General features: G+C 54.2%; 2 protein-coding genes and 1 long non-coding RNA gene across 3 annotated transcripts; 2 read left to right on the top strand and 1 right to left on the bottom strand.

Moving 5' to 3' along the window:
- The first annotated feature begins 829 nt into the window (after nt 1–829).
- Nucleotides 830–1,771, top strand: FOXE3 (forkhead box E3). The gene has a single exon (XM_028106737.1). The coding sequence runs from the start codon at nt 830–832 to the stop codon at nt 1,769–1,771; it is 942 nt and encodes a 313-aa protein (XP_027962538.1).
- A 13,579-nt stretch (nt 1,772–15,350) lies between these two features.
- Nucleotides 15,351–20,944, bottom strand: LOC148164525 (uncharacterized). Its single transcript, XR_015767985.1, has 2 exons — nt 20,036–20,944; nt 15,351–16,836 (listed from the first exon to the last, which is right to left on the bottom strand). It is a non-coding gene; the product is annotated as an uncharacterized LOC148164525 (long non-coding RNA).
- A 444-nt stretch (nt 20,945–21,388) lies between these two features.
- On the top strand, nt 21,389–23,870 carry FOXD2 (forkhead box D2). The gene has a single exon (XM_028106902.2). The coding sequence runs from the start codon at nt 21,404–21,406 to the stop codon at nt 22,889–22,891; it is 1,488 nt and encodes a 495-aa protein (XP_027962703.1). The 5' UTR covers nt 21,389–21,403; the 3' UTR covers nt 22,892–23,870.
- The last annotated feature ends 1,174 nt before the right edge of the window (nt 23,871–25,044 follow it).

Below are 25,044 nucleotides of genomic sequence, written 5' to 3'. Positions count from 1 at the left end.
TCTAAAACAGAAGGGGCAGGGAGAAGAGGCAGCCGGAAAAGCAACTCCAACTTATGGACTTTCTGGGGGCCCTTGATTTTAAAGCAGCCAGTCCCCTGGTCCCCAAATATGCTAGTTGATCACTTTTCAGGATTTTGTTTTTTCAGAGGATGTTTGCAAATGGCTTGGACAGGACAGGGTTGTGTGGGAGGTAGCAGAGAGAGGAGATGGTGACCCTGGAACCACCAAACATACTCTCCTGAGACAAAGCTGGCCTTCTCACTCTGCCATTCCCCCTACCCTACTCTTTTAATGTCCAAGACCAGCATGGTGTCAGGATGCCAAAGGCTGGTAAGGTGGTCCTGGGTGGCTCTCATCTCTACCCCAGCTTGGGTAGGAAGGACCTGGAGGAGGCTAGGAGAGAATGATGGAGGGGACGGGACCGGGAGGAGCATAATGGGGAGGGGGCCCCCAAAGAGTACACTGAGTGAGCGGATTTGTGATTAGCATTGATCCAAAGAGGAGGGGGTTGAGGGAGAGGCGGAAAGGGGGATGGGGCCAGGACCGGACCGACCGGATGGAGATGGGGAAAGGATTGAGGTTGGATCTGGAAGGACTGACCCAAAGGGAAGACACCAAGGGAGGGGCGACATGTAGGTGGCGGAGGGCTGTGAGCCTAGTAAGGGGATTGGGGAAGCAAATCAGGGAGGAGGCGCTGGCCGGCGGGGTAAGATCCGAGCCCTCTCCCCTGGCTGGGGGGGGACGGGGGAGGGGGGGCCCGTGTCCATATAAGGCGGGTCGGCGGCCCCTGCTCTCTCCGAGCTGCGCGGGCAGGGGCAGCCGCATCCCAATGACCGGGCGCAGCGACATGGAGCCGCCCGCCGCTTTCTCGGGCTTCCCGGCCCTGCCCTCGGTCGCGCCGTCGGGGCCGCCGCCGTCGCCGCAGGCCGGGGCCAAGCCGGGGCCGGAGCCCGAGGAGGCGGCCGCGGGTCGCGGGGAACCGGAGCCCGCCCCAGCGCCGGGCCCGGGGCGGCGGCGGCGGCGGCCCCTGCAGCGCGGGAAGCCGCCCTACTCGTACATCGCGCTCATCGCCATGGCGCTGGCGCACGCCCCGGGCCGCCGCCTCACGCTGGCCGCCATCTACCGCTTCATCACCGAGCGCTTCGCCTTCTATCGCGACAGCCCGCGCAAGTGGCAGAACAGCATCCGCCACAACCTGACGCTCAACGACTGCTTCGTCAAGGTGCCGCGCGAGCCGGGCAACCCGGGCAAGGGCAACTACTGGACGCTCGACCCCGCGGCCGCCGACATGTTCGACAACGGCAGCTTCCTGCGGCGCCGCAAGCGCTTCAAGCGCGCCGAGCTGCCCGCGCTGCCCGCCGCCGGCCCGCCGCCCTTCCCCTACGCGCCCTACGCGCCCGGCCCCGCGCTGCTCGCGCCGCCGCCCTCCGCCGCGCCCGGGCCCTCGCCGCCCGCGCGCCTCTTCAGCGTCGACAGCCTGGTGAGCCTGCAGCCCGAGCTGGCGGGGCTGGGCGCCCCCGAGCCGCCCTGCTGCGCCGCGCCCGACGCCGGCGCCGCCTTCCCGCCCTGCCCGGCCGCCGCCTCCCCGCCGCTCTACTCGCCCGGCCCCGAGCGCCTGGGGCTGCCCGCGCCGCACCCCGGCCCCGGCCCGCTCCCCGCCGAGCCCCTGCTGGCGCTGGCCGGGCCCGCCGCCACGCTCGGCCCGCTTGGCCCGGGGGAGGCCTACCTGCGGCAGCCGGGCTACGCGCCGGGGCTCGAGCGCTACCTGTGAGCCGCCGCAGCGGCCCGGCCCGCGCGCCCCGTCTCTGCCCCGCTCGGCTCGGCTCGGGGAGCGAGCGCACCTGTGACGCCTGGCTGCCCCCATCCCGGGCACACTCCCGCGGTCTCTCCACAGGACCGCCCCCCTGCCCCCTTCCCCCCACTCTCACCTGTGAGCCCCCCTCGGGGCGCTTCCGCCGGCGCCATATGGGGTCCCGAGTGCCGGAGCTCATCGCCTCCAGTGAGCTTCCCTCCCCAGCTTCTTGGTGAGCCCCGAGCCTTCGGAAGCCAGACCTTCGCTCTCAAGCCGCCTCCTCGACTGGCTCCAAACTTCTTCCGCCTTCGCTCGTGTTTTCACAACACATTAGAGGTCAGACTCCTGGGTTCCTGACTCCTTTGCTGTCTTCCCTCCACTTCCCCACAAGTTTGCCCCCAGCCCCACTTACCTGTGTGTCCGCACCTGTCTTACTGGGAGGGAGCGCCCCTTCCACCCAGACGCACCTGGCTGCGCTGTTCCAGCCCCGGCGGACAGTTCTTCAAGATCTCCGAGACGAGCAGGACCAGGGGCTCCTGACTGAAAGGGGGGCTAGTGGGCTGCCCCACCATCTGGACCACGTAGGACTTATTGGGTTATTTTTTAAATTAAATCTGGTTTGATTAAAAAGAAAGAAGAAATCCTCCACTGGGCTCGGTGTGCTGGCTGGTGACTTGGGGAGTGATCTGGGAATATAGGGGGTGAGCTTTGTGTGGGATCTTGGGTTGCCACGGGGTGAGCCCTCTGTCAGTTATCAGGCAAAGTTTCATGAAGTAGGATTAGGATGTGATTAAGCCATAGCTGTGCACATAGTGGGCCTAGTAAAATGCTACCACTTGCTGCATCCCAGACACTGGTAGAGATGAGATGGGGTGTGCACATGAGTGTTTTTGGCTAAGGGGGTTTGTCTGCTGTGTGAGATTATTCCCAGCTCCCACGGATAAGGGAGCATTGGCCACTCCTCTAACAAGTACTTATTGAACGTGCCAAGCACTGTTTAGGCACTGGAAATACATCACTAAGCAAATGGGCAAGATCCCTGCCTTATGGGGCTTATGGATCTGTGGGGAAGAGACATTACCAATCAGTCCCCAGAGATATGAGATAAGTGCTCTAGAGCCTTGCACTCAAACTGTGGTCCACAGACCTTCAGCATCACCGGGGAGCTTGTTAGAAGTGCAGAATCTCAGGCTCTGCCTCAGACCCACTGAATCATCAGATTCTGCATTTTAACAAAATTCCCAGGTGGTTAGTATAAATAGTATTCTGAAGGAAAGGCACTGGATCAAGGCTGGGGGCTCGATTTAAAAGGCTAAAGCTCCCTACTTTAAGAAAGGGGGACCATGAACCACATGTTCCCCCGCTGAACTTCTGGAGCTGGACTCTGCATCAGCATCTATGCCTCCTGTTCTACCTACCTTGCTAGGTTTGAGTTGAGGCAGCGGGAACCTGAGCTGGTTACGGACTGTCCCCAGCACCACGGACAGGGCAGCACCAAGGAGAGACTCAGGGTTGCAGTTTGAGGGAGGTGGCCTTTGACCCTGTCCTGCTCCCTAGTGCTGACCCAAATGCTAAGCATCGGGATTTTCCGAGCTCTCCTGCCCCGGCACTGCCACGCTAGTGGAGCCTGGATCGGGCGTTGGGGAGTGGGATGATGTGTCTGGAGTCCAGGGTGAATGTGATTTGCATGTTGGATGTTGGACATGCCTGGTGCACCTCTCTTAGTTACAAGAATTTAAAGTTCTCTAGTGGTGGTGGAGGGTGAGGGTGGAGACGCAGCAGCTTCTAGGGGAGAAAGGGCAGGAAATCTGAGAAGGCAGGGAAGGCCCTCTTTGGTGGTAGGACACTGGGTGCAGACTGTGTGGTATGAAATGCGCTGAATAGACACCCTCCTTCAGCTATTAACACCTTTGAACATGAGTCAGAGCTAATTTGCCTAAAGCATAGCAGCCCTTCACTTAATATGGGGATTGACGGACTCCCTAGTGTCTAATGTTGTGCCTGACTTCCTGAATAATGACTGGGTTGACAGTACTTTGGCACCTTCTTATCCATTTCCACTTGCAGTCCTTGCAATGACCTGCAAAAGACGCAAGAGGTGGAGGCTATCTCCCCATCTGTCGGATGAGAATTGCCCCTCTCTGGAGCCCAACAGGCAGCAAATATCCAGCCTGCCTGTTCTCTACGGAGTAGAGCTCCACAAACATCAAAATGTAAACTTTCTTCTCTTCCAAATGGTGTTACAGCCCCTCCTCCTGCCTCAGAGTACCTCTTGATAAAATCCTCCAAATCCAAGAACTGTGCAGGGAATGGGAGAACCCTTCTCAGTCTGTTGAAGCCAGGAAGTGCCTTGTGAGCTCTGATTTCCGTTCTTGCCACTGCCCTGCAGGTCTCTGTCCCCAGGATCTTGGAACTCTGAGGACTAGGTGGGAAATGTCTGTACAGAAATACTAGAAAGGTCACTGCTGAACTGGAAAATCAGAGAAATTTTTTTTTTATGCCTCTTTAATCTTCCTTTTTTCAACTGCATCAAGCACTTGCTTTGTGTGGCTGGGCCCTATGCTAGGCTCCTAGGCCAATACAGAATCAGATTTGAGACTGTTTATGCCCTTACAGAATATGCTATTAGTCATAGAGTGCACTAAGAATTTTGACATTTTGGTAGATGTTGAACAAACAAAAACAAAAGCCCTAATCCACCTCTGTCTTTAAAACACCAATCAGGGGCGCCTGGCTAGCTCAGTCGTTTAAGCATCTGCCTTGGGCTCACTCAGGTCATGATTTGGGGTCCTGGGATCGAGCCCCACATTGGGCTCCCTACTCAGTGAGAGTCTGCTTCTCCCTCTTCCTCTGCCCCTCCCCCTACTTGTGTGTGCTCTCTCTCAAATAAATAAATAAAATCTTAAAAAAAAATCAAAAGCACCAATCACTTATCTAGAAGTAAGATTTCAAAATTATTCTCCCTGCTCCCTTTTTGGAGAAAATAATCTGAATAGAGCCTTCAGACACCTTTTTTTTTTTTTAAGATTTTATTTATTTGAGAGAGAGAGCATAAGCAATCATGAGCAGGGGAGAAGGGATCATGACCTTAGCCAAAGGCAGATGCTTAACCGACTGAGCCACCCAGGCACCCAAGCCTTTAGACACCTTCAGTTAATACTTCCCCCTTCATTCTTGTAGAAAACTAGAAGTCATTTTTTAATCTGAAGACACATTTTTGACAATTTTTGTTTTTATTAAATTGAAACAAGAATATAATCAAATAGCAAAGTCCTATGATAGTGCCTTACCCACTCTCAGGATCCCTGTTTTGTTCCCTAGAAGCATCTACTTTCAATTCCTGTTTGTCTCCTTTGGAATATACTTCCACATTTCCATGCTTATTTTTTTTTTTAAGATTTTATTTATTTGACAGAGAGAGAGAGAGAGAGAGAGGCAGACAGAGGGAGGGAGAAGCAGGCTCCCCACTGAGCAGACAGCCTGACGTGGGGCTCCATCCCAGAACCCTGGTATCATGACCTGAGCTGAAGGCAGATGCTTAACCATCTGAGCCACCCAGGCGCCCCCACATTTCCATGCTTATACTCCTCTCTCTTGAAACAGTGATGATTAGCTTCCTATTATAATAATCATTTACCTCTAAAATTGTTATTTCTTTCCATCCTTGCCAAACTATCCGATTTTAGCACTTACATCTTATTACCATGTAAATACTGATCTCTGATAAACTGCTAATGTACCATGCCTTTTTTTTTTTTTTTGGTGCAACTTTTAATTTTTCCTGGAGTCAGTGCCTTATTTTTTTCATTTGCTTAGCTTTCTTTGTACCTATGACTAAGTCTTCCTGTGTCTTCCAAAAGCCTTGTGGTACACTTTTTCACAATGTCAAACTTACCAGGAAATCTGTCATGGCTTTTGGTGGTTGTATTTTTCCTTTCCTGGGGCATCTCTCCCAGAGTTCTCTATCCTCCAGATCCAGTCTGGGCTGATTGCTCTCCATGTCTGCTGCACAGATGTGGACCTGAATTTCCCTTCACTGTTATTCTTGGGATTCCTTGGAATTCCCTCCATCTCTATCTGGTATCGAATCCTCTATTTCCTGGATCCCACATCTTCCTTTTTCTTGGTTTATTTCTTTATTTCAGTTGAGGGGGGATATTTTGCACATCTGAAATTAAGGTGATTATTGTAGTATGAGAAGCTAAGTGTGCACTTTGACAGTGAAGTGGTTGGGTCAAAGCTGTATCTTTGTAGACTTATTTTCGGGGGCTGAGGAAGAGGGGAATGGGAGGTTGTTATATGGGTTCAGTATATGCTATGTATGGGGAAGCTGGGAAGGTGGCTCAGTGTTACGGAAATGAGGGGTGCATGTTTTGGCAGGAGGATTAAGGCAGGGGGCAGTTCTGAGTTCCTTCCAGGAATATATAGGTGAGCTGAGAGGGCTGCCTCCCAACTTAGGGGGACTTGGGATACTGGAAGGATGGCTTTGGGCCCAGGATGGTGCTGAGCTGGTTAGAAGGTCTGTTGGAACCAGTTCAAGAAAGTGGCCAACATCACCCGGGCACAGGGAAAATTGAGTACATGGGAAAGTGACCTCCTTGGAAGGGTCATAGGTAAGTAGATCAACATAGAGGCTCCTTTGCGCAATTTTTCATGCCCGTGGGCTTCACTTGGAAAGGCAGGGGGGAAAATGCACAACATGGAAAACCCTCTGCTATTAGTGACTGGGTTGGTTTTAAGCCCATGTGAAGTACCTCTCTGGGAGATGAGGTTGGAGAGGATTTTGCAAGATACAGGAGGCTACAGCGGTCTTCTTTTATTTATTTATTTATTCATTTATTCATTTATTTATTTATTTTAAAGATTTTATTTATTTATTTGACAGAGAGAGAGAGGGAGAGAGGGAACACAAGCAGGGGGAGTGGGAGATGGAGAAGCAGGCTCCCCACTGAGCAGGGAGCCCGACGCAGAGCTCGATCCCAGGACCCTGGGATCATGACCTGAGCCGAAGGCAGATGCCCAACAACTGAGCACCCAGGCGCCCCAGTGGTCTTCTTTTAAACAAAAAAATTCTGTGAACTCCCAGTATTGACCTTAACTTTTTATTATAATGTCATTTAGTATGTGCAGGTATCAAATCCTTACACTTTTGTCTCTTATGCCACTGGAAAACAAAAATTTATTCACAAATTAAATTCAAACAGCTACAAAATAAAAATTGACATTCATAACATTAATCAAATGTAAAAGAAGATACCATTTTGCTAAAACTAAATAAATCACTTGCACCATAAATGTGGCCTTGACTGCTCCATCATAGCCCTTTTGGGTTTTGTGTGCCTTAAGCCATGATGACTAAATTCAACCACCACTGTTTTCTTTTCCTTCTTTTCTTTCTTTCTTTCTTTCTCTCTCTCTTCTTTTTTCTTTCTTTCTTTCTCTCTCTCTCTCTCTCTCTCTCTTTCTTTCCTTTTCTTTCTTCTTTTCCCAACACAGGGCTCGAACTCATGACCCTGAGATCAAGACCTGAGCTGAGATCAAGAGTCAGATGCTTAACTGACTGAGCCACCCAGGCACCCCTCCCATTGTTTTCTTTTGAATGAAGTGCAAGCATTCCTTCATATGGCAGACCATGCCACCAACTGGCCCAAATGCAGCATTTACTTATAAAGTCTACATTGTTTTTTTGCCTTATCTCAAGATTAAAGTAGTACTACTTGACAATAAATGTAAATATCAGGTCTGTGATATTTATATCAGGAGTTCATGTAAGTGGTTCATTATATGCTTATATGAATGTGTTTAAGATCACTATTGAAATGAAAACAACATTCAAAAATGTTCATAAGTTCCTACATGTATAAGAATATGTTCTTGGACCACATTTTGAATGAAGCCCTTGAAAATTTAAAAATGCTTATCTAAATAACTTTCAGGTTAGAGGAAAATTGAAACTACAGACTGTCCATAAATTAATAAATGTGAGAATAGTACATATTAAAATCTGTAGGACAGGGGCACCTGGGTGGCTCAGTAGGTTAAGTGGCTGCCTTTGGCTTAGGTCATGATCTCACCGCCCGCCCCAATCAGGCTGCCCTGCTCAGTGGGGACCCTGCTTCTCCCTCTGCCCCTGCCCCTGCTCATGCACATACTCTCTCTCTCTCTCAAATAAATAAATAAAATCTTTAAAAAAAATCCATAGGATGTAGTCAAACCTGTGCTCAGAGGAAATTTCATAGCCCTAATATGCTGTTAGAAGGGATCCGGGATGGGGTGGGGTGGGGAGACCAATGAAAAGGCTCCTGTAGTATCTAGGCAGAGAAGGATGGTAGCTTGGTGGAGGTAGCAGTGGTGATGGAGGAAAATAGGTACACAAGGGGCACCTGGGTGCCTCAGTCGTTAAGCGTCTGCCTTCAGCTCAGGTCATGGTCCCAGGGTCCCGGGATCGAGCCCAGCATCGGGCTCCCTGCTCCACGGGAAGCCTGCTTCTCCCTCTCCCACTCCCCCTGCTTGCGTTCCTGCTCTCTCTCTCTCTCTCTCTCTCTCTGTCAAATAAATAAATAAATAAAATCTTAAAAAAGAAAATAGGTATACAAAAGTATAGAAAAGGGGTGCCTGAGTGGCTTAGTCGGTTAAGCATCTGCCCTTGGGCTTGGGTAATGATCCCGGTCCTGGGATTGGGCTCCCTACTCAGCGGGGAGCCTGCTTCTCCTTCTCTTTATGCCTGTCACTCCCCTACACCTGCTCTCTCTCTCTGTCAAATAAATAAATAAAATCTTAAAAAAAACCACAAAGGTATAGAAAAAAATCAATCATTGGCTAAAATCTTCCTATTCCACAGAGGTTACAAATTTTCCCATATAATCATAGCCTCATGCTGACCCTGAAAGTTTGGGGTGGTCATTTGACTGGTAGACAACCTGGTCTGGCTTGACTGATTTAAGGAGTGATTAATCTCAATAGACCCATTAGTACAGAAGAAACAGAAAACACTGTTAGAAACTGTCCCTCAATTGCGCCAACCTAGGCTAGTTGGTTTTGCTCATGAAGTCTGTCGAACTATCAAGGAACCTATTTTTCTGGTTATATAAATTGTTCTAGAACACAGAAGAAATGGAAGTCATTCCAACTCTATTTCATGACATTTTCAAAGCCTGATAAAGAAGGGGTAAGAATGCAAAATATAGCCATTCTCACATATGAAAACAGATTCAAAGTTCCTCGATGAAATATCAGCAAATTGAATCTAGTAGTGTATTACAAAAAAAATGCATGATCAAGTACAGTTTATTCCTGGAATGCAGGGTGGCATTATTAGAATTATCAACTCCAACTTACAAGATATGAAATTGGGGCTCATAAAGGTTAAGTGACTCACTGAGGTCAAGCTGCAAAGTTACTGACTCAGAACTTGACTCTAGGGGCCCCTGGGTGGCTCATGCTACTTGCTCAGCAGGGAGCCTGCTTCTCCCTCTCTGCTGCTCCCCGTGCTTGTGCTCTCTCTCTCTCTCTGTGTCAGATAAATAAAAATCTAAAAAAAAAAAAAGACTAAAAAAAAAAGAAGAACTTGACTCTAGGTACACGTGACTCCAAAGTCCAAAGTCATTCTCTGCCTCTGAGGAAGAGGCAAGTGGAAATGGAAACTTGGCTTCAAAGTCCCCCAAAATTCCTCTATTCACCCCAATATCTGCCCCCTCCACCCCCACCCCCATCCTGATCTTGAAAGGTACTTTCCAAGCCAAGTGACAAGTTTTGGGTTGCTTTTTCTTTCAGTTTTCTACTTCATCCCCTTCTGGGCTCCCCCACTCAGACCCCTTTCCCGGTGCTCCCCTCCTCCCTCCCTCCCTCTCTCCTCATCAATTTTGTGGAGACGAAAGCGCCACCTATTGGCCACCTTGTATGCGCTTGACCAGGATCCATTTGGATGCTACTTGGGGCTGGGAGTGGCTTCCGCTGCTGAAAGTCGCTTGCTCCAGTGAGGAACCCAGTTGCTTGCTGTGGAAGAGGAAAACTGGCTGCAGTTACCACCTTGCCTGGGAGGCGCTCCCAGATGGCCCTTCCTCCTCCATTCTTCTTGGCAGCCCTTGGTAGCTGCCCCTTCGTAGGGGGGCTTGGATGGGGTAGGCAGTCCCAGCCGCCAAGAATTGATCTACTCTGTGAGGGGGAATTAGAGGAAAGCATGCTGAAGGGGGAAGTAGAGGAAAGCATGCTGGGCCGAGGTCAGGAAATCTGAGGCCTGGTCAAGCACGTAGGCAACTCCTGTCCTTTCTCTGTCTTTCACAGCCATTCGCCACACTCTCCAAGCTCCGTGACTGTGTGTTCCTCCCCAGTGGAGCACTCAGACCAATCAGACACTGCCCTGCTCGGAGGAGTCAAATACAGGTGGGTGACAATATAGTATGCAGAGTGCTGACAAGATGAGGGGGTACGTGGTCACCTTGGTCACTCACCAGTTGGAGCCTCTGCCTTGGGCTTAGGCTCAGTCTCTTCTGAAAGAGGGAGGATGTGACTTGCCTTCTCTGCCAGGGTGATATGGCTTTTGTAACTACTGAAGCCATTGTGATGGTGGGTGAGGATATTCTACCCTGTTTCCCTCACTGGGCAGTCTCGCTAGGGCTGGGCACACTGGACTTTGGCTGAGATACCCCTTGTCTGGAGGCTGGGCTTGAGGTTTCGGGGCTGGAGGAGAATTAGAGACAAGAGGTCCGGACCCTGCTTGAGGGGTACGCAGGCCCCACCGTTAGCATCAGACTGGCTTCCGGAATTGTGTAGGGACCGGGGCTGGGTGGGCTTCACAAGGAAGTGAGCTCTGGCTTGGGGTTTTGAAAGAAAGGAGAAGCCCGCTATTCCAGTTTCTATGAAACACCCTTTCCTCCATCCTAATCCCTGTCCAGTCTGGCAGGCTAAAAACGTCCAATTACTTCCAAAGCAATTTAGATGGGACCAAGACAGGAGGCAGAGACAGTGAAAGATGGGCAGAAAAGAGCAAAAGGGTAAGGTAGAAAGTTTGGGGTCTTAGCTAGCAGACTTGCCTACTTCCCTGCCTGATGAGCTACAGGCCAGTGCCCGTAGACACCCACTAGATTGGGCTCAAATGTCCCTGCTTTCCACATTAGCCACCAGCCATATTTTTAGGTTGGAGCCCACAGAAAGTGTTTACCACATAGTTACAGTTTTTATTACTCATATGTTCTACATACTCAGCCTTCTTCATTCAGATGAGTCCATTGTTTGCTTTAAAGTATTTATTCAATTGTTGTATTGGCTATATATTTACTTGGCTTTAAAATTATAAAAGAGTATTCAGTGAAAGGGCTCTCTTCCATTTTTGTTCCCCATTTATTTGCCCCAACAGATGTTTATTCGTTTTTTATTCATCCTCCTAGATATTTTTGTTACATATGCAAACCAAAACAAATATACATTATTTTCTCCTTCAGAAAAACACAGTTGGAAGCATGTTTTTACACTGTTAAGTATCTTGAATTTTTTCACTGAATGATACATCTCGGGCTCTTTCCAGATCAATAGATAAAGAACTTCTTTATTTTATTTACACAGCATACTATTTCCTTGTGAGATGTGCCATTGTTTGCTTAATCAACCCCCTGTCAGTGGACACTTACACTGTCTCCCACCTTTTGGCATTCCAGAACCAGCTACAATGAGAGCCGGTACATGGCCCATGTGTGCAGGTATATCTGCAGGGGAAGTTCCTGGAAGTGCATTTCCACGCAGTCCCTGTCAGCACACCAAGCTCTCTGTGACCACACTGGCTCTTTTGGCAGCTGTCCACTTTTATTTCTCAAAGGGACTCTTGGTGACCATGGTGAGAATTCCACTTTCTCAAACTTCACTGCCCTCTCCCCTGTGACCTTCCCATCAGAACTTCTCACTAGGCCCCTCACCAGATGGTTTGGCCTGTGGATCTGGGAAGCCTGGGCACTTGCCACCTCTACCCGGGGTGGGGTTTGTGCCCTGGCCATCAATCTATCTAGAGTGATGGCTCCTTCTCCCTTTCAGTCTCCCAACCCTGGGCACCAGAGGCAGGTGTAGGAAGCTTGTTCTTCAGACCTCCACTGTTCAGGCCTCCAGGCCTCCTACCAAATGCTGCCATCTCCCCTTCTCTGCCATCCCTCATCCCCAATTGTGACTTCCTTCTGATCATCAGGTCATGTTCTAAGATCTGCTCCTCTCTGGACTTGGATTTCCCATTTCATTGGGAGTAGCCCTGATTCATGGGAGGAAGTGGATGAAGGAAGATCCAGCAGCAGGCCCCCTGTGAGAGGCATGCATGTGACTAAGGGGGAGCCAAATCCACTTTGTAAAACAAGGCCCTCAGTAGCCTGGGAATGTCTGGGTTGGCCCAGACCTGTGGTGTCAGCTCATGTAGCAGATGGCACCATTCTGGCTGACTGAGACCAGGATGAGCAGGAACCTGGGCAGGTCAAGACCATGCAAACATGGTTATTATTATTGCTGTGAATGGCAATCACTCACCTTTGGAATTGTAGGTAGGGCACAGTAGTTAAGAGCCCTGATTCTTGAGCCAGACTGTTCAAAACAGGGGATGCACTTCTTACATGTCAGATAAGGAAGCAGAGGACCTGGGAGGGGCAGAGGCAGGGATGGGAGGAGATCTCAGGCCCCTAGACTCAGGCTCCACTGCTCTTCTCCAGTTGCAGGAACAAACCAGGGGGAGGTTCATTCAGCTGGCAGGTTGGAGCAGGCATCCTCAAAAATGTCAAGGTTGGGAGGCCAGCAAGGATCCTCTCTGAGGCATCCTGACACATAGTTGGCTCGTTCTAGGTGTCAGGAATCTCTGTGAGGTGACAGGCTAGGAAGTTGCCTTGGTTTCTGTCTCTAACCCAGCTATCTGGATCCTTCACAAACAAGGACACTGGGGCTTAGAAAGGTTATTTGTTTGAGACTAATACATGGTGGAGGCATAATCTGACTCCATCTCTAAGACTTATAGTCTGTCTGTTGTGCCTAGATTCCTATCCAGTGATTACCTAGCCGTAGCTCACACATTTCCAGTGATGGGGCGCTCACTCCCATCAGTGTAGCGTATCACCTCTCTGAGCGACAGCCTATTGGAAGGCTCTCCTTCCATGGAGTCACAGATATTGAGTCTCCTGACAACCTTTAGGCTCCCTTTTGCCATGGTCTTTGTGCTCCAGGTCAGCCCTGTAGAGATTTGAAGATGGGGGCTGTGTCAACCCTGAGCCGTTAATTCTCCAGGCTAATGACCCTAGACTGGTCCTTTGTGTCTATAGGGCATCTTTCCATCCCCTCCTGTATTAATTAGGGTTAAGTTCAGTTGTGAGTAGCAGATTCCACTACCACCGCCACCACCCCCACCAAAGAAAATTCCACAACAGCGGCTTAACCAATATTGAAATGTATTTCCTTTCCCTGTAAGTCTTGAGGCAGTTCAGGGTGGTATGGCACCTCAAAGGTTTCAGGGACCCAGGATCCTCCTCTCTTATGGTTCTGCTGTTTGTGAAATTCAACTTGAACTAGCAGAACGTCATTACACCTAGTTTAAGAAAAGGGAGAAGATCTTTAGAATGTCTGGAAAGTCTAAGGGTTCTAGTTTTGGGCAGAGCCAGTGGACGCAGCACTGTTGTTAAGCTGTCTCACTCTTTAGGCTGTTTCTCCTGTGTGTATGGGCTTCAGTGTCAAACCACATTCTCCACCTGATCTTCTGATCCAAAAGGAGAAGCACTCCTCCTGAAATCCCAGAATCTATACATCAATCTTGTAGAAGGAGTGACTGGCTTGGCTTAGGTCACTTACTCCTGCCTAGACCAATCGCTGGGACTTGGGTTTGCAATGGTTGCTATGGTTGATCATGCTGGGTTGCCTGTCTACTTTTGGAAGTAAGTATAAAGGACACAGAGATTGGACAGTCCCATCAGGACCATGTGAACTGTGGGAGGGGAAGTCTTATCCAACAGAGAAATGGGATACCCCAAAACTGTAAACATGTTCAATTCATCATGCTAAGGAGAGTGAATTTTGTCTTATAAGCAATGGGGAGCCCCTGGAAGATTTTGTCAGGATTTGGCTGGTTTGATTGGTCACAACATTTTAAAAGAATGAAACTGAGACAGAGAACACAAGAGAGAAATCCAATGAATGCTGGTGTCAGGGACCATGGAAAGACTCTTTCATAGAGGGATGTGTTCTCCTCCCTTCGGGGATGGGGACCGATGGGGGAGAAGCAATGTCTGTTTTCAAAGAACACCTATTTCCGCTGGTGATGGAAGCTATCTGTCTGGGGAGTCCTAGACAAGAGGGAGAGATACATCACACTGTTCATTCATTCACTCATTGGTTCCTGTATCCACATGTCTAAGATTCACTGAATACCTACTCTGTGTTGGGTTTTGTGCCTGGCAGGAGGCAGAGTGATAATGATGAGAGATGTTTGATGAGCTCTTTCACAGTTTCAGGCACTGGGCTGAGGGTTTTATACACATTAGCTCATTTAATCCTCACGAGAACTCAGTGAGGTAGGTACAATTATTATCTCCACCCTGTAGAGGAGGAAAAATGAGGATGAAGGCAACATAATGAGTGTTTCCAAGGAACAGTCTACAGAGGGCGACAGACTGGAAGATAAATGATGACAATGGAGAGAGTTTAGTGTTTGAGGGGCACACAGGCAGGAGCCCCTCATAGCCTGGCCAACGGGAGGTGTTATTGGGGAAAGTGTCTCATGAAGTTTGACGTTTGAAATGGGCAGAGGATTAGGAGGACTGAGCCAGGCAGGAGTGAGCTGCAGGTAATGGTCTAGAGCGAGAGAAAGCAGTTTTGAGTGGAGTGCAGGGGTTGGAGGTGTGGCTGGACACAGAGGCAGGGGCCAGGCTGCCTGGTTATCTGTGCAGACAAGCACAGGTTTCCCTGAAAGCAAAGCAGCTGGGCGCAGCTATCACTGGGGGCTCATGCAAATTGCATGAGAATCATCCTCCTAGCTTCTCCTTTAAGTTTATAATTGCAAGCCCCAGGAGGCCTCTTCCTGCTGCTCTGAGGTCTGGGCAGCACCCCCTGGGTGTGTATTAGCAGAGGTTTCTTAGCCCCTCTCCCCCTTCCCAGGGCAGAGGGCAGGGCGGTATTTGTCTGAACTGAGGCTGTATCCAGCCCACCCACCTCCTGAGGTAAGACACTTAGCCAACCCCTGACATTTAGAGTCCTTCAAAGTAGCTTGATCTGGGCTGGGGTTGAAGAAAGGAAGAGTCTGACTTTCCAGGGCAGCTTTGCCCCCTCTTCCTTCCTTCCTTCCTGCCCCACCCTGGAGCAGTGACCCCCCCACCCCATCCTTTCCTGTATTTCCCCTCTTCTTATGTCGACTCCCCCAACCAGGCCTCACCCCTCAAAATGAGCCCTTCCCCACATCCATGTGAAATGGAGAGGGCTCTGGGCTTGGGAAATGAGAGGTTAGGGATCTAGTTCCGCCTTTGCTACCAATTTGCTGTGTGACCTTGGGCAAGTCAGCCTTCCCTCTGGGTTTCCCTCTCTGGGAAACGGACTTTGAAGATCTACAGTCCAATTTTGGGATAAATGGCTTAAGTCTTTTATTTACTGGAGGGAAAGAAAAACAGCACACCCAGCATGCAATGCAAAGGGTGGGTGGAGCGTATGGATTAACGGCCTTTTGGAGAAGGGCGAGGCAGGAAGCAGGTCGGCTGTGCAGAACGGGGTGCAAGCGCTGTTGTCAAGGGTTCAGGCTTTCAGTTTGAGGAGCTCAGAGCAGGAAGAGGGCAAGATGCTTTGGGCTCCCAAGAAGCCTTCTTTCTGGAGGTGGCGGGATCTCAGCAAGGATTTGAAGCATGAGTACAGGTTGGGAAAGGAAGCAAGCATGCGCGAAGAGGAGTCTGGAGGTTATGAGTCTCTGGATGAGTTTGCCAAAGGGGTGCGGTGGAGAAAGGGCCCTCTGGTCCTAGACCTGGTCGTCCAGTTCCTGACTCTCTGCGTGGACGCGCCGCTCCTCCAGAGGTCGCTGTTCCCCAGGAATCGGTCACGGGTCTACATGGCAAGGCCGAGACGCCCTCTGGTCCCCTCGCTTTGCTTCTGTGGGGCTTGCGCGGCTCCGCACGGGCTCCAGAGGGGTCAGGCACCCGGCATCATTTCCCCAACCACGCAGGGGCTTACTGTTTCACAGCAAACCTGCCTGGGGCTCCGAAAGGCTAAACTCGACGGCGCGCGCGTGTGCGTGTTGCGCCGGTTACCGGGTTCGGCTGGGCCTCCTCCTCCCTTTCCTCCCGCCTTGCCCCACTTCAGGGCTGCGGAAGGGCGTCCGGGTCCCGAGGTCTTGCTACTCCAGCGGGCGGCGTGCAGTTGGTGGGCAGGAGGCCGCCGCTACACTCTTCCCGGCTCTCCGCCGCGCCCTGCCGGTGCGCTCTCCTCTCTCTCCCGGCTCTCGTCCCAAACCCACACCCACGCTTGCACCCTCACACATCCTCCTTCCCCGCCAGGGTCACCGCTGCGGGCCTGGAGTGGGTTCGCAGTCCCAGCCACGTCGTGCCGCTTCCGGCGCTGGGGCAGAGCGGTGGGTCTGGCCCGCGAGGCTTCCAGGGCAGTCCCCGCACCGATCGTGCGGTTGGCAGGGGAGCACTCAGGACAGGCGCGGGTCGGACACACAGAGCCACCGGCGTCCGGAGGGGCACACGCACGCGGAGGGAGGAGAAACAGACCCTCGTTCGCAAAAACCCGGGACGCACTTAGACAATAGGGGCACTCAGACCTGAGGCTGACGCTCCGACCACCCCTGGAAGACTCCCCTCTCCCTTGCCCCCAGCTGTGCGTCTCCGCAGCGAGGGGAGCCTGTAGCACCGCGGTCGCTGCGAAGCCAGAGCCCCAGGTTGGGCGGCTGCGGAGGCGCGCTGTTTTCACCCTTGCCTGGGCCCGCAACCCTCTTCCCGCGAACCAGAGTCGGCAGGCTCCGCAGCTCGTCCGGGTCTCAACCGCTGCTCGGTGCTGGGGCTCAAGCGAGGCCCCCCACGACGTAGTTCCAGGATAGGGGTGCCGGGAGGCGGCTGTGGCCAGGCATGGTGAAAGAAGAGAAAGACATTTCCTCTGAGAAGTGGGGGGTACGTGGAGGTGTGGGGAGCAGTTCAGAGGCGCTTGGGGGAGGGCGGGTGTTCGGCTGGGGTGAAGGCGCACACGCGGGGAGCCCTATCATTTCTCTGCTTGCTGTGGGTATGGCCTCTCTCTGAACTCTGACCCGGGGCCCTGCTCCTGTGTGTGTGGGGAGCCCCGCCGCCTGAGGTTCGTCCCCGCAGGTCTCCCGATCTAGAATCTCCCGCCTTCCGCCCGGGCCAAGGGAGCCGATCGCTCTGGAACAGGCGGAGATCTGGGTGAAGAAAAGGGTCCAGAGATGCCCCGGCTTCGGCCAAACAACTGTCTCCCCCACCCCTCATCCCCGAGCTGCAGCCGATGGCGGAACGGGAAGAGGGGGCGGCTGCGCGGGTCTCGCAGCTTTCCCGGAGACTGGCAAGGTTTGTGAATAAAATTAGGGAAGTGTGCGGGCGTGGTGTCCCCCTGCCCGGCTGAGGCCGTGCTGTGCTCGCAGAATTCACCCGGCAGGAAGGCCGCTCCGCGTCCCGCCTCCTGCTCGCTCAGCGCCGCTCGTCGCCACTTTCGCGATTGACTTCATTATATTCTCAAAACCATCTGATAGCTGTCCTTTTCCCCAAGTTGAGAACAGCACGTTTACGGCGACCATAAGGAGGCAAGGGAGGAGCCATAAAGGGAGGGACACCACTGATAGCCAGCAACACATCACAATAAACATGCAACAACTCCCTGGTTGTCTGGGCATTTTGGGGTGGACCCCCCCTCCCAACAGGCACCCCAAAAAGCCTCCTTCCAGTTGTTTCTTGGCTGCATGAAGGAGGTAGTGAAACAGTAAGGCAGAGGAAGGAGAAGGCCAGACCCTGCTAGGGACACTGTAGCCAAGGCCCACAGAGTCTGTTGCCTTCTGCTTCTTGGAGGCTTCAGGCATTGGCGCTGAAGCACAGGTTTTCCTTGGAGGGAAGTGACAGAGTCATCCAGATAGCAAATGTGACCGGAAGGCTTGGAAGAGGCTGAGCCCACAGGTGGGAAAGGCTGGTGCCAACGGAGAAGTGCAGCAAACGAAGGGCATTCCCAAGGTCCCCATCGGCGGTCTCCCAGCCTCCAGTTCACCTACTTCTGGCATTGTTCAAGACAAACTGGCCCTTCTAGATTTACACTAAAACCTTGGGAGGACTGAGAGGTTCCCAGAAACACCTCTCCCGAGCTTGGTGAGGGGCTAAGCAGAGTTATTTGAATAAGTAAAGGAGTTCTGGCCTCTGAGTCTTGACACCTGGATCCAACCCAACTCTGGGAGGAGCCTGGCCAAGTCACATGATCTCCAGAGCCTGTTTGCACTCCTGTAAAAGTGTGTGTTTGAAGGGTCCGACGATTCCTTAAGATCATGTCCCACCCCCACACTGCAGAACAGGGACTAAGGGCCCGTATCCCTCCCGGCAACCTGAGCCTCAGCAAGCAGAGAGCGTGCAGCAGAACCAGGCAGAGGCAAGAGCCCGCAGCCGCAGTGGCTCTGTAGAGTCTTGCCTGGACCTTCAGAACCCAGGAGATGGGGGCAGCAAATGCCTCAGCCAGCCTGACCCTGAAGCTGGGCAGGAGGCCGGAGCCTGGGGAGCCAGAAAGTGCTGGCAAGGGAGGAAGGGACTGGCACCAAGCCTGCCATTTTAGAAATGAAGACATTCAGAAGGTGAGATGTAGTAAGCTGAGGCCAATGTTGATTTTCCTCTCCATTTTCTTAGATACTAGCAGAGCAGAGCTGGGCTGGAGCTGATGTGTGGTAGACAGTGTGGGCTACCTGTGAGTGCCAGAGAGAGCTCCATGAAGTAATACACAAGCTTGGGGTAGGTGTAGAGTTGCCAGATAAAATAAATCTGCTAAATCTAGCAACCCTAGGTATGTGAATTTATTTGGACTCATGCAAAAAACTTCTTTCCAACCCCTCCCACCTTTTTCTCTGGAGGGCCTTATCACCTAGAAAATTCCAATCCCTCAGGGCCACTACCCCTGCCCGACTGCTTGTCCATGGTTTGAGGACTGGACCTCTTCTCTTCTTCCTGAGGACAGTCTGTTTATGCAGACCCTGCATACCAGGTGGATCCCCTTGGTCTGAGGAGTGTGTGTAGGGGGAACAGAGGACTTTCTCCCCCAGGACAGGGGTAGTCAGACCTGCTTCCACTCTCCTCTGCTCTTAGCCAGATGGCTTGAGAGGATGGAGACCTCCATCATGAAGATTAAGTGACAAGCACCTGATCCTGCTCTATCTTGTAGGAGCCTAGGTGAGTCTCTTCCCCTCTCTGGGCCTCTGGTTGCCCCACCCCACCCGGCTCTGGGCCTCTGGTTGTGGAATGGGAGAGTTAGATTTACACTAGATTATTCCATAGACTGGAAACTGTTAGATGAAAGAATGCATCCACCCTCACAACAATCCTACTGAGCTACAGCTTGACCGGGCCGGGTGATCCCTCACACCCTGCTTCCAGCACTTATCTATAGGGGATCTGATTCAGCACAGTGACCAGAGAGGGTTAGATAACCCAGTTACCCCAGTAGGGGTAACACAGTGGAGGGCTAGACCATAGCTTGAGATCCAAGTGGGAGACTACACCTCTACCTGCTTTCTCTCTCCCCAAGAGTCTGCAAAGTGCTCTCAATACCCTCTTCATAAGTAGCCTAGAGTGATATAGCTACTTTTAGATATTAGTGATGAAGTAGGTGCTTTTAAATCTCATTTTTACAGAGGAAGAAACAGAAGCAAAAAGAGTTTAAGAAATGTATCCAAGATGACTGAGCTCGTAAATAAGCAAGGCAGGACCAGAATCCCAGCAGCCTAATTTCAGGGTTCCTGCTCTTAACTACTATGCAAAGCAGGAAACTGAGGCTGGGTAGGGGAAGTAGCTTGCTGACTGTCATACAGCCTTGCGACAGCTGAGGGCAGCTGGGTCTCCGGCCTCGCCTGCCGGAGCTCTGACCACTGCGCGGCGCTGGCGGGGCAGCAGCCCGTCCATCAGCTCAGTTCTTGCCCACGACCAGCGCCTACCACCCCTGTCACCGCTCAGGGTTGAGATGGGCCCAGTCTACTGGTGGCTGGGTTCCTGGCCAGGGGAGAAAGAAGCCTAATGGGCTGGGCAGAAACCCGGCTGGTAAGAAGAAGGGCACAGGACCAACCTTGTGTGCACGGGCTCCTGAGAGACGAGGCAACGCTGGCCTAGAGCTGAGGTCAGGGTTCACTGAGGAAGGTGTCTGTCGGGGTCCTGTGGCCGGTCCGTAGAGCCTACAAGTCCGGCCAGAAAGGGGGAGCAGCCCTGCAGTGCGACTGGGGGTAGGGAAATGGAGCGAGGGATTCTCGGACCCACGAAGAGACACCCAGACAAATGCAAGGTTTCCACAGGAAACAAGGCAGAGATTCACCGAAGGCGAGACACAGAGTCACAGAGCCCAAGACAAACGGATACCCGTACCGAAAAGGGCGGGGTGCAGGCAAACTCAGAGCGATGGATCGGTCCGCGCTCCCGGAATGCGGCAAAAGCGCCGCACAGAAGCTTCGGGGAGAGGGCGACGCGCTCCCCGGGTCTCCCCGCACACACTCCTGCGTCCGGGGTCCCGCGCCGCGGCAAGAGGATGTGTGGCGGGGTCTCGGCTTTGGAAGGGAGGAGAGGGATCTCCTCGCAGCCGGAATCTCTCACCTCTCCGAGGCCCGAGGCTGAGGGCGCCAAGTTTGCTCCTCGCGGTCACTCAACTGCGTCTCCCCTTGGGCCGGAAGCCGCTTGGGATCCGGCGGGCCCAGCTCGGGCGGCTTAGGTTGGGCCGTCTCAGGCTCCCGCTCGAGCTCCAACTGCGCTTCGGCCTTGGTGGCCCAGGGCGCTGCCTTGGGTAGATGAAGGGTGGGGGCTGTCGCTACTTCTCCCGGCTCCGTTTGGCGCCCGCGTGGACCTTAACATCCAGGGGCTCAGCGCACTGGCTCCAGGCGGCGGCTCCGGGGAGCGGAGCGTTTGCGGGATCTGCGGGCAGAGGAGGACCCGCCTCCAGCCACCCGAGCCAGCTCCCGCCGCGGCAGCTGTTTGTTCCCGCCGGGCCCCTCCGCCGAGGCAGTCCGCCCGCCCCCTCCCGCCCCGCCCCACCCCCTCGGAGAGCTCCGCCCCGGGTTCGCTCTCTTCCGCCTTAGGCAGCCGCGAGGCGGGAGGGACTAATTCCCCTACCCCCCCCCCATCCCGGGGGCACTGGGGGCCGACACCAGCCAGGGTCAGGGGAAGCCTCAGCTCCTTCCGCCCACGCCCCGGGTGCAGGCGCCCGGCTCCGGCTCCCGGGGCGGCGGAGAGAGCAGCCAGTCGGGTGCTCACCGAGAGGTGAGAGCCGCGAGTTGGGCCACGAGGGGGCGCTGCGGAGCTGGGGGACACCCCTCCCTCCCCGCCTCAGTCCCCCGCCCCCTCCCCGCCCGCGCGCAAAACACACTCGTCCCAGAGGCAGCGCGGCGGAGCCCGAGCCGCGGCCGGAGCGGAGCCGGAGAACGGCGGTGGCGGCGGCGGCGGCGGCACCATGACCCTGGGCAGCTGCTGCTGCGAGATCATGTCCTCCGAGAGCTCCCCGGCCGCGCTGTCCGAGGCCGACGCAGACATAGACGTGGTGGGCGGCGGCGGCGGCAGCGGTGGGGGGGAGCTCCCTGCCCGCTCCGGGCCCCGCGCCCCCCGGGACGTGCTCCCCCATGGCCCCGAGCCTCCTCCGGAGGAAACCGAGGCGGATGCAGCCGAGGACGAGGAGGAGTCCGGCGGCTGCTCGGACGGCGAGCCCCGCGCTCTAGCGCCCCGGGGGGCGGCGGCCGCAGCGGGAAGCCCCGGGCCAGGCGCGGCGGCGGCCCGGGGTGCGGCGGGGCCCGGGCCGGGACCGCCGTCGGGGGGCGCGGCGACGCGGAGCCCGCTGGTGAAGCCGCCCTACTCGTACATCGCGCTCATCACCATGGCCATCCTGCAGAGCCCCAAAAAGCGCCTGACGCTGAGCGAGATCTGCGAGTTCATCAGCGGCCGCTTCCCCTACTATCGGGAGAAGTTCCCTGCTTGGCAGAACAGCATCCGCCACAACCTCTCGCTCAACGACTGCTTCGTCAAGATTCCCCGCGAGCCGGGCAACCCGGGCAAGGGCAACTACTGGACGCTGGACCCGGAGTCGGCCGACATGTTCGACAACGGCAGCTTCCTGCGGCGCCGCAAGCGCTTCAAGCGGCAGCCGCTACCGCCGCCGCATCCACACACGCACCCTCATCCGGAGCTGCTGTTGCGTGGCGGGGCTGCGGCGGCGGGGGACCCCGGCGCCTTCCTGCCGGGCTTCGCCGCTTATGGCGCCTACGGTTACGGCTACGGCTTGGCGCTCCCGGCCTACGGCGCACCCCCACCGGGCCCGGCCCCGCACCCGCATCCACACCCGCACGCCTTCGCTTTCGCCGCCGCCGCCGCGCCTTGCCAGCTGTCGGTACCCCCAGGCCGCGCCGCTGCTCCTCCACCCGGACCTCCGACGGCCTCGGTGTTCGCGGGCACAGCCTCGGCTCCGGCCCCTGCGCCTGCCCCGGCCACAGGGTCGGGCCCCGGCCCCGCAGGCCTGCCCGCCTTCCTGGGCGCCGAGTTGGGCTGCGCCAAAGCCTTCTACCCCGCGTCGCTGAGCCCTCCCGCAGCCGGCACCGCGGCTGGTCTGTCTACCGCACTCCTGCGCCAGGGCCTCAAGACGGACGCGGGCGGTGGTGCGGGCGCGGGGGGCGCCGGGGCCGGGCAGAGGCCTTCCTTCTCTATAGACCACATCATGGGCCACGGTGGCGGCGGGGCAGCACCCCCGGGCGGAGGCGAGGGCTCCCCGGGATCGCCTTTCGCGGCGGCGGCGGGTCCTGGGGGTCAAGCCCAGGTCTTGGCCATGCTGACTGCCCCAGCCCTGGCTCCAGTGGCCGGCCACATCCGCCTCTCACACCCCGGGGACGCGCTCCTGTCCTCAGGGCCCCCGTTTGCCAGCAAAGTCGCCGGCCTCAGTGGCTGCCACTTCTGACCACGTCGAGCTCAGGGCCGGTAAGGCCCGCACTCAGCCTCTCCCGGGAGCTCCTGCGGTCCCAGCGGAACTCAGGGAGTCTATTTATGAAGAGTCTCCAGACCTTGGGCCGGCGCTCGTGACTTGGCACTTCAGGCTCCACGCTCAGAATTTTGCTGATAGTTGGGACGAAGCGGGCTCCATCGCTCAGGGAGAGGCCCAGGTCTATGCGATGAAGTCGCAAGCCATGATCCCACTCCAATATGAGCAGTAAAAGGGGCGGGGGGGGGGAACCTTCACTTTTTCCCAGCCTCTGCGCCTCTCAGAGGCCCGGGAGGAATGCTTTCCCGGAGAAATGTCTGCCCAGGCCCTGCAGATTCCGCCAGAAACACCAACTGCGCAGAGAGGTCTCCCTTTCTGCCTCTCCCTCACTCCTTCCCCAACTTTGAGGCACTGCTTGCCCAATATTATAATTTAAAGATACCTATTATCCGCTTTGTGCTTAAAAGAAATTTTCAACTTTTTTTTCTTGCTGTTCTCCAAGGAAGTTCGTTTTCTCTGAAGCCTAAAGCAGTGTCTACACAAGCGAAGTTGAACAGAGAGGTTGAGCGAGGGGTCTCCACAATCCCCGTAGAAACCCCGGATCCCACCACACTGAGGAACATCCTCCCTCTTTTGTGTTGGGGTGCTTTTGAAGGAACTTTTCCCCTTTCCCATGGCCGGCTGGGTCCAGCCATCCAGGGCCAGCGGCCCTCTCAGCGCTCTGCTCTGTCCCAGGCCCTGGGATATTTATTGTAGCTAAAGGCAATGAGGTTGGGGTGGGAGAGGAGGGTCTGTGTCAAGGACTGGAGAGGTGGGGATGGGGTGGGCGAGGGCACATCCTGTGGCAGGGGGTCCTGTAATTATGTGTAAATATCTGTACAGCGGGCTGCTATCTGCGTTCTCTGTCCACTGGGTGTGCATTGGTTTAGACTTCTCTGTGAAATCGTCTGATGGTTTGTGTGGAAGAAAAGAAAAATTTGTCTTCCCCCCCATTCCCATTGGTGTCAGTTGAATAAATGTATGTGAACTCCAGCAGTCACCAGCTCTGTCTGCTTGCCTGCACTCCCCTTTCCCAGTCGGGGCTCTCGCAGACACCCAGCTCCCGGGTAGAGAGGAAGTGGAGAAGGGCCCTGGGCAGCCCAGACAGGTAAAGGAGGGCTTGGGCTTACTGGATACAGGGAATATTGTGACCTCGGCTTTTGGCTGTTGATGGGGCCAGGACTCTGGGAAGCCTGTGACCCCTGTAGCACTTTCATTTTCGCTCTGGTCCTAAATGTCTGCCTGGGGTTCTACAGAGAGGTTTTGTTTCAAATGCACCTGGGGATTCTCATCTTCTGGTTTAGACTTTAGCGTGGCAGGGGCTTATCTGGGTGCCTCGTGCTCATGGACACTGTATCCACTAAGTACACTTTGAGTGAATGTGTGTCTTGATGCATATTCTGTATGCCTCTGTGTGCGGAGGCTTTCATGGAGCTTGTGGTTCCTGTTTGTGTTTCTGAGGGTCATCGTGTATCCTTGCTTTTTGTCCTCCTTTGGGGTGGGGAGTGAGTTGTATTTTAGGATATCTGCATTTTTATTTCTTTGTGTGTTCATGAATGTGTGTCTCTATGTTTGTGATTCTCTGTCACTGTCTTTTTCTGGGTCCTTAAGAGGAGAGAGACCTCTCTTTAGCCACTGTAGAGCCCTTTTTAGACCCCGCCTCCTGTTGCTGTGGACAGGTCGGAACGAAAAGATTGAATGGTGGTGGTGGGGGGGGACTGTGAAACCCTTCTCTCCTTTGGCCTGAGAGGATTAGAAGTGCACTATGAGCCAAAGGAGAGAGGCAGTGCGGTCCGACTCTGTTAAGGCAAACCGTCCCAACCCTTGAGCCATGCTCACAGCCAGAACCTACTGCCGGAGTGCAAAACCATCGGAGTTATGGCTGGAGCCTTCCATAAGCCCACTGAGTCTCCCAGCTTGCTGCCTGTGCCTGGGACTCCAGCTGGCCCGACTCAAGAGCATGTTGGGCGGGAGGGGACGCTTTGGGTGGAACAAAGATGGTTACTCAGCTCTGTTCATTCAACGGAGGACATAGGAAGAGAAGGAGAAATGTGGAGGTACAGAACGAGGCATTTTAGTCATTGCAGGAAAGT

Source organism: Eumetopias jubatus, unplaced genomic scaffold (assembly GCF_037043125.1).
Source record: "Eumetopias jubatus isolate StellerSeaLion01/CBP00866 unplaced genomic scaffold, mEumJub1_p1.0 scaffold_4, whole genome shotgun sequence".
NCBI classification, from domain to species: Eukaryota; Metazoa; Chordata; class Mammalia; order Carnivora; family Otariidae; genus Eumetopias; species Eumetopias jubatus.
This window is presented reverse-complemented; position numbering and strand designations above follow the sequence as displayed.

What these genes read in the sequence shown, in the direction of transcription:
- FOXE3 (XM_028106737.1), top strand. Translation starts at nt 830, where the DNA reads ATGACCGGGCGCAGCGACATGGAGCCGCCCGCCGCTTTCTCGGGCTTC.
- FOXD2 (XM_028106902.2), top strand. Translation starts at nt 21,404, where the DNA reads ATGACCCTGGGCAGCTGCTGCTGCGAGATCATGTCCTCCGAGAGCTCC.